The sequence below is a fragment of the Glandiceps talaboti genome, chromosome 7, assembly GCF_964340395.1.
Source record: "Glandiceps talaboti chromosome 7, keGlaTala1.1, whole genome shotgun sequence".
NCBI classification, from domain to species: domain Eukaryota; kingdom Metazoa; phylum Hemichordata; class Enteropneusta; family Spengelidae; genus Glandiceps; species Glandiceps talaboti.
Window position 1 is genome coordinate 5,143,984 of NC_135555.1, and position 8,938 is coordinate 5,152,921.

General features: G+C 34.4%; 1 protein-coding gene across 1 annotated transcript; it reads right to left on the bottom strand.

The window, feature by feature from the left end:
• Positions 1 to 5,592: 5,592 nt before the first annotated feature.
• On the bottom strand, positions 5,593 to 8,935 carry LOC144438244 (transmembrane protein 208-like). Its single transcript, XM_078127291.1, has 4 exons — positions 8,848 to 8,935; positions 8,262 to 8,417; positions 7,026 to 7,162; positions 5,593 to 5,993 (listed from the first exon to the last, which is right to left on the bottom strand). The coding sequence occupies exons 1-4, from the start codon at positions 8,851 to 8,853 to the stop codon at positions 5,783 to 5,785; spliced, it is 510 nt and encodes a 169-aa protein (XP_077983417.1). The 5' UTR covers positions 8,854 to 8,935; the 3' UTR covers positions 5,593 to 5,782.
• Positions 8,936 to 8,938: the final 3 nt, after the last annotated feature.

The following is an 8,938-nucleotide window of genomic DNA, read 5'->3' on the forward strand; positions in this document are numbered from 1 at the left end:
ACAAGAATTGCTAGCTGTGATATAATCGCTATTCTAGTGTATTTGTTGTATTAATAATCACAGTAAAAACCTCAATGTACATATCTCGTTGTTGTGGATATTGAAAGAGCATAAGCATAACCGACGACTGTAAACCTGTCCTAACATGCACCCACAACTCACCTGAAGAACCCATAATTACTTCACTGCATGGTACCGTTGGGGAAGCTTTCCTTCAAATACCTTTGTGTAATTAATTAGTGAGAGTGTTTGTTTTTTACACGTCTTCGATCCTGCATTCAATCCTTACCGCGAGTACACCACCATCAAGTGTTCTTGCCCGATACCCATGTGCTTGATGTGTATGTCAGTGATCCGCAACTCGGCGTCGTTGAAGGTAATAACAACAACACAGCTATTCTTAGTGCGATGAAAGACGCTTCATTTGCAATATAATGGAACGGATTACCTGGCGAGCCTATTGATCCTAGCATAACAGTTTCCCGATCTCGTCAAAAGAGGGCGATAGGCTTTCGGGAGAGCTTTACAACGATGGAGTTACTACTACTAGTACGAGCATTGATGTATGCTGCTAGCGAAGCTGTTCGGGCAAAAAGCTGTTCGTACTAAATTTTTCACTGGTAGGGCAGACTTTTCTGTCGTTCATGGGATTGGAGACAAGTGACTTTTGGGAGTGGGGCAGTTTGAAGGGAATTTGAAAAGAGAACAACTTATCAGTAATCCAAAGTGACCAGTAAAAAAAATTAGGGATGAAGAGGGAACGAGATACAGGCATGGAAGGTGACGGGATGGAACATTAGGACACACCGCCATGCGCCATGGAGGCACAATCGCACCACCTTCTAGATATTACGTACCTTGTCGAATTGCACCCACATCACTGCTACCAATTTGCTTTCATTCATTTACCCGTTAAATATATGGTTGTTACGCAGAGTCTTATTAAAATGTAATTTCTAAATAATATATTAATGGACCCTGTCATTATAATTTCATGGTTGTTTAGCAATAGATTTGAGAATTCTATGACGAAAACATATGTTACAGAATTAAATATCACAGTCGTCTATTCTGTACACATAGATGTTTACACATGCACTCAACATCTGAAATCTTTTTCGTCGACGTCATATCTCACTTTACAGATGTATTTAAGTAAATTTACCACTACAGTAACTATGCTTTATAGTCCGTCTAATATTCGTTTGTGACATGACAAGTTGTTGTGTTCCCATTTCAATCACTGTCAAAGCTGCTCTTGGTCGAAACTTTTTTTTTTTTTTTTAATTTTAGGGTTGGATGGAGACGTGTTTAACCATAGACTGGTGGAGGGTCTATGTGTTTACACACCGAGAGCGCTACTGGCCCGGGGTCGCGCGTGCCCATTATGCGTGTGAAAGTCTTTACATGTACACTGCAGGACAGGCTATCAAATTTCACGGTGACCCATTAATAATATCATATTTGAAATGAACACAGTAGAGATGTTATTTATACGATAGAAGTGTTCCGATTATTGAAACATTCATTTCAGATAAAATTGATTCAAATAACTTGTGTCAGAGAGAAATGCCAACTGGGTCACAAAACTAAAGTTCTCCGTTTAAAGTCTCTGTTAGTAAATAGCAAAGAACACGTATGGATATGTCAACCATATACCATACAGCATACTATTTTTTCTCTAGTAATGGAAACAATGCTGTGCGTAAAACCATCTGGAATAGCTTGAACGTAATATTTTATTCGCCCTGGATACAAAATTGTTCAACTGAAAGTAAAAAGAATACAGAGGAACAACAAAAGCAGACGTTGCGTTGTACAAGGCATGCAATTGAGAGGTATCAGTTAAGTTGTTAATTCCAGTTTTAGATATTAATATATATATATATATATATATATATATATATATATATATATATATATATATATATATATATATATATATATATCAAACATGTTTTACATAATCAGCAAGCAAGACACAGTGGGAATATTGGATAACAGAGACAAATCAATACACATGTGACAAAGCATGATGAGCTAGCAATATTACATCAAAGACCATTCTCTGGTGATCTGAGATTACATTCATATGTGCCTATATTGAATACTCTATGTATGTACATGTTGACAGACAGAAAGCTACATTCCTGTACATACTGACTATGGGAAACTGCTTCACACTGATTTGTAGTCTGAGAACAATACATCATTTCAAGATACAATAGTTTCTTCCATGCAAAGTCTGGCTACCAAGTTCAGTGTTACCATGGTTACATCAACTTAATAATGCTTTTTGGCAGATTGCCATGACAGGATAGAAGGATATCCTTCTTCACCACTCAGGTCAGAGGTTACACCAATTACCACATTACTGAGACAAGTAAAGATGTACTTTCCGCGGTTTGTCAGAAGATTGCAATGAAACATGACATTTATAATATAAATTTATCAAAATTGATCAAAATAAAGCAATTGCAGAGATGTCAAAGGTTATCCATAATCTGACATGTGAAAAGTGGTATGGTGTGATTAAATGTTGATATGTGCCTCAGAAATACATAGCTTGAAACTGTTGCTGTGACTTTGTTCAAGCAAACTCAAACCCAGTTTAAATTGTGTAAGAACATGTTCATACTACAGCACTCAATCTTCCAAGTTTTATATAAGGAGAGAGAGAGAGAGAGAGAGAGAGAGAGAGAGAGAGAGAGAGAGAGAGAGAGAGAGAGAGAGAGAGAGAGAGAGAGAGAGAGAGAGAGAGAGAGAGAGAGAGAGAGAGAGAGAGAGAGAGAGAGCACATTACTAGCAAAACATTCCAAATTTGACAAAATTTCAAAACAAGTGCAACTGCATTGCAATAAAACTTTATTTCATTACAATGTAAGAATTATTCCATTTAATATCTGTACAAAATCTCAAAGAAATCTGCTGGCTTCCACAAAAAGTGTTTAATGCAGAGTTCGTCCGTCCGTCCCCCCCCCCCCACGGCCCCATTCAAACACTGATATATGGGGACATATGCATAACTTGAATTCTACTTACAACAGTTTAATAGTAGAATAGTTGCATTCAATAACTGTGATACAAATTTACATCATTACAAGTATAGACTAAGATAAGACGTTTTTTTTAAAGAAGTTCTTGTGACGTATATTTGTACTAGATGAAGGCTTAAACACATATTTTTATTATTTATAGATAGTATAATGATCAACTGGTTGGAACAATGAAGATAACAATTTCATACATATGTACAGTTATGTTAGCTGACAAATCATAATATAATCATGTATGACCTATACACAAGGAGTGCAGGTCCTGACATTTCTGATGACAAATATTCATTAAAGGGGAACAGTCTGTAAGTTTAACCCTCTTTCAGTTAAGTCCATGTAAAAGATAATGTCTGTAGCATGGTTATGGTTAAAGAACCATGGTTTTATCCCGGGCTCATGCATTAGCACTTTGTTATCAGTGAAGCCACAAGGGATTAGATAAGATCATTGAACCAACTTTTTCTGTAGTACTGCCAGGCAACTTTTTTTTTTTTCAAATCAATATTCTAATCCTAGTCTAACATGGACCTTTAACTGTGGTGATTACTTTTGTTTCATATTGAATTTAAAATATACCAATGTCATTCCAACCACTGAGACATTAAGATTCCAACCATAAAGTAAGAACATTATAGTTGCATAAGAACACCTTAGATGTATAATTCTGTAGATTCTTGTGTACATGCCTGTATAGTAAAAGATGTACATGTACATGAAAAGCTGGTAATGATATACATGTATATAATGTATACTAAGAAGAGACAGAAAAAAATCTAAATATTTTATATCAGTAATACATGTGACTATTTTTGGTGATGCTTCTTGAATAGTAAATAAAACACTGTTGACAAGATTTTAAAGCTTCAATTCAGCCCTTTTATCATGAAAGTAAAGTTTCACAAACAAAAATTGTTGAGTTCTGGCAAGATTTGTAACTTAGTATAAAATTGCATTTATGAGAGTTGTCACTGAATGAAATATAAACGGGATATAGTATTGTATTATCTGAATCACAACAAGACGAAAACTCACTGAACCACTAAAATATAACATCTTTACATGAATACTATTGGCATTCAATCTTGAAATTTTTTATTAAAAAACACTTGAAATGGATTGACAGGCAAAGAAGTGTGGGTTATATGACCCGTGACCATATACTAAATATCATGAATATGCAAATGATGGCAACACATCTATAACATGTAATACCTAATCCATCTAAACGCTTGTATGAATGTTACATGTAAATCAAACAGAGAATAGCTTGATTCAAATGCACAAAAGATGTGCAGATCCCATTCTTGTCTGTCATACACCTAAATATGTTCACCATACTAGTAATTAAGTCCATAATGTTAAGCCCGTAATGTTATTTCCATTAGCTGTGGAGCCAAACTCGATTAGTGGAAAGCTATTTTTTGGACTCCAAATTGCCATTTTGTATCTCCTTTGTCTTATGTGGTCATTTATTGACATGTACATATTGACTTTCAAATTGGCAATGAATAAATGAATCAATGAATGAATAATTGTGGTGAGGTGGGGTGGGGTGGGGTTGAGGTGGGGCAAGCACAGAGCTGGAGGGCACTTGGCATATTACATTATGACATCATGGTGAGAAAAACTCAATAAATTGGTTCACAAATTGGAAGCAACTACGTGTAAATCAAAGCAAGCTCTGTGATTGATTAATATTTGTTGAATATCTTCAGAGCACTCCTTACAGTAGTTTCTCTTACTACTATTGCGACAACAGTCCGGATGCCAAACTTACAATATTCTTGCATGAATTTCTTACATTTAAAACTCTGAACAACATGTGATAGAAATTTCATGATAAGATGACATGCAGCACATCTTGAGATGAGAATATAGACAGTCAGTATGCTTTCATATTTGTTAGCTTTTATAGGCTAGTCTGTAGGAATAGGATTTTCAGTTGATTCTCAAGTGTGTGAATTAAATCATTTTTCCTGAGACATTACATAGTTTTTGAATACAGATGTAAACATTAAGTTGGAGTATTTCTTAGAAATACATCTTTCACCTTTGTCAATACAACTTCGTGTTAGTAAATTGACATGTGCAGCATAATCATGGAAGTTTCAAAATTCAACACACCCATTTCGAAACCATGCATTGAGGTCAAATAGTTTGATGACAAATAAAAGTTTCAGAGAGAAACATCTGCCAATGTGATATTGAACAATGCACATTTCATTATTTGGGTTACTGCTATATTAACTGACGTGAAGTCTATAATCTACAATGATTACTTTCTGTTTCTATAAAACAGGCAAACCTTTAGACTATGTCTCTAACAGAATGACTAGCCTGTTTAGCTACTATTCATCTTCTACCAAAACTTACTGATATACAAATCATGTTACTTGGTGTCATGACAACTCAACTTGTTGTCAATGTCATGCAGGGAACTTGCATCTATCTCCAAACACAATTACAAAGTAACAATTGAAAACCTATAATCTAGTTTAAAATTTTTTATTTGTTTAAAGTCCTACATAAAATGGCAATTTTAAATCTCTTGCAATGACAACAATCAATGTCAAAATATTTCAAAAACAGTTCTTTGTATGCAAAACTCCATGAAATTGTCAATTAAAGGCAGAAAAGTCACCCCTGTGATATTACTCACTGAAGGTTGCAATTAGAATGATACATTTTCAGTCATTAATAAATAATGAAATACACTAATCTATTTATTAAAATCTTCGCTGCATCTTTCTTTCCATCTTTTTCTGTTTCTTTTCATCAATTTCAGGTGCTGGTGCAAATATCCATGGGGCCAAGAGATTCGTCCAAAGATAATAAAATGCAGCTCCTGGGACAATCAACCAGCACAGCCAGAAATAGTTGGAAAATATACTTAATATTTGAACTAAGACTGTAACTAGGATGACATCTTTGATATGCCTGAAATTAAAATGTAAAATCAAAAAAGTTATTCTAAAAATAGTAAAATACAAATAAAAGCATCCATGTGCCCCAGTTCAGGCAAAATGTAGCTTAGGATTTATTTTCATTGTGATTTCTGTTAAAAGTCATTTTCACTGATTCTACATCACACAACTTCTCTAAAATAGAGGTATCAAAATTTGACAAATCTGGTATAGAAGAGGCCTGCTACTCTTGGATGCAAAGCATTATGGGATTATGGGAAGTAAACAAAAGTCAGGAACTTCACACCTCTTGAAACAATACTAGTCAATAGCCTCACAATTGTGTGAGGATCATAATATAGCTTTATACCAGATGGTTTTTAGCCATCATGTATTTCTCTGTAATCATGCTGGACACCAGTGAAGGAAGTGATGCATTATTTTAGGATTACAAAACTGACTTTATCCTAGACTGGTATTTGCCTTTCATCCATGGCTTTGTCACAGTCAGTAGGTTAAATCACTATCTAATATCCCTACTCAATTTATTTGTGTTTAAAACCAAAATTATCATGTAATTACTACTATATAAAACTCACAAATTTCTCTCATTTTATTAATGGGGAATTTAATACCCCATCAAAATACTAATAACGGTTTATATTTTAGACACACAGTTACAAGGGTATTGTTAGATATGAAGTGAAAGTGAAAGTAAAATAACCAATACAGCAATGCCAAGTAATGAAGTGATAAAACAGTGATATAGACACGAGGATGCACTGAGATAGAGGTTGATTTGCAACTTAAAATTTTTCAAAACTAGTGTCTGTCAGTGAATATCTCTATCATAGTGTTTATTTATTGTCAGAGTGTAAGTCTGACATCTAATTGATGGCTGCTTCAACTATTCAGACAGACTAAATCAGTTCAAGTAATGATTTGTTTGTTTGTACAGGGTAAAAAACAACATAGTTTCTGGAACTCTACAATTTCTGTCCTACAAACTGATTATTAGGTATTTACACATGAATTATGAACCGCTGTAAAATAATCTAATACTTACTCTGCAGTTCCAGATTCTGAATTTAAATCCATACCACCATCTACCAATGAACCGTTTGTGTTGAATGTTGCCCTTGCCATTTTTGTCATGAAACTAAGGCAACTAAAATATATGAGAACAGCTAGACTGAGTAATAGCTGTAATAAAACACAAAAGTAAATATGTTACAGCAAAAGACCATAAACATATACCACTTTATTACAAGTATAACATCATATACACTGACACTAGCAAGTTATTTTGTAAATTTAGTCATTCGTTATATTCATTCTAATTTGCACTCATTTATTAGTGAATGGGTGCAGAATATTAATGACACAGACCACCAAAGCCTTTGTGTTACGTTATACTCAAATTTACATTTCAAGATGGAGAACATTCAAAGTACTGCAGGAATTCTTGCAACTGTCACAAAACACTTCATATTTGTAAACGTCCATTCACAATTAACATTATTTTCCCTCCAAACATTTGTGTAGATCTAATAGTACATGTACATCTTCATATTACTATTAGTCATTCCAGCTTTTCCCACTAGCTGAAAAGCTAGGTCCACGATTTTACCAAACCAACACAATCCATGATCCTTCTTGTTTACATATACTTTATAATGGATACTTCAGTAATTTATAAAAAGTCAATTTATTTGCCTTAAGAATATATGTTTGTATGACTTAGACTGTAAGATATGTTATGCCGTTCCACCCTCACAAGCCTTCTCCTCCTCTACTGGGAGGGGTTGACCGATGTGTGAGGGCGCCCTGTCATGGCATACCTTACAGACTATTTATGACTGTACTCGACTAAACATAAATGAAGAAGAAAATTAACACTTATTTCATTCATTTACACAGACAGTTTCTTCTCCACTGTGACTTACATGTATTTTTACATTACGCTACACAGACTGACATGAGCAGTAGAAAAATAACACACTACACGACAGATGACAGACAGGACTGCACAATTAGAAAACCAGACATACAAGATAGTATTCTATGGTCCTGTGTGTCCATGACACCTACGTTGTTCCTGGTTAGGATCTGCCGTAAATTTACTTACAGACATTTTCGTTCCCTGAATTACGAATTGGAGTCTTGTGTGAAGTAATACATAACTGTAGGAATGGAGTGTTTTGAATCATTTAGTAGACCAAATCACTGTTTTTTTATATGAAAAGCGTGTAACTGATATAGCTTGAGGTTGTAGAATATACAATCCCATTGTAGTACTCACCCAACAACTGACATTGAATGACTCCCACATCCATGCCATTCTCACAAGAAGATAAATTAAATTAGTTGCAAATATTATTTTTGTATAAAACTGTAGTGTCTTTTTGTTTTCTTCATAGATTTGTTTCTGTCCCTTGGTTCCAACTTTGCCTTTGGGCTGAAAATATCGAATCATAAAAAAATGAATTAGTAATCTAATTGCTTACTATTCATGATTCAGCAATCATAACAACGCATGTGTGATAAGAAATATGCATCATTGTAATATGGCTTTGTAAAATCTTCCAACCAATACAACACATTGTTGAAAATACATATAGCCATATGGTCGAAAAATAAACAACAGAAGAGTTACTTATCACCATGATTCATAAGGCCACATATCGTCAATCCAGTGATTTCAAACGACGTCTTGCTAACACTCCAGAACACCACCAATCATTGAATCAATGATCAAAAGTATACCGACAGACGTGCAAGCAATGCCATATGACAACGACTGTACGGAATTACAAGTTATTTACGATTGCAAATGGCTTTTACAGCATGAAATTGAAATATCCATTTTAATTTAAAGTATTACTCACTGGCATTTTGGAAGAATTTCGTAGAATCTTTAGAGATTGATGAAAAATAGTACAAGTTCCTCAACACCTGCCACGAACTGTTCTGTAGTCC

What these genes read in the sequence shown, in the direction of transcription:
- LOC144438244 (XM_078127291.1), bottom strand. An exon ending in CATTCAATGTCAGTTGTTGG is followed by an intron (nt 7,163 to 8,261) that starts GTGAGTACTACA and finishes GTTTTATTACAG; the next exon opens with CTATTACTCAGTCTAGCTGT. An exon ending in TCAGAATCTGGAACTGCAGA is followed by an intron (nt 5,994 to 7,025) that starts GTAAGTATTAGA and finishes TTTTAATTTCAG; the next exon opens with GCATATCAAAGATGTCATCC.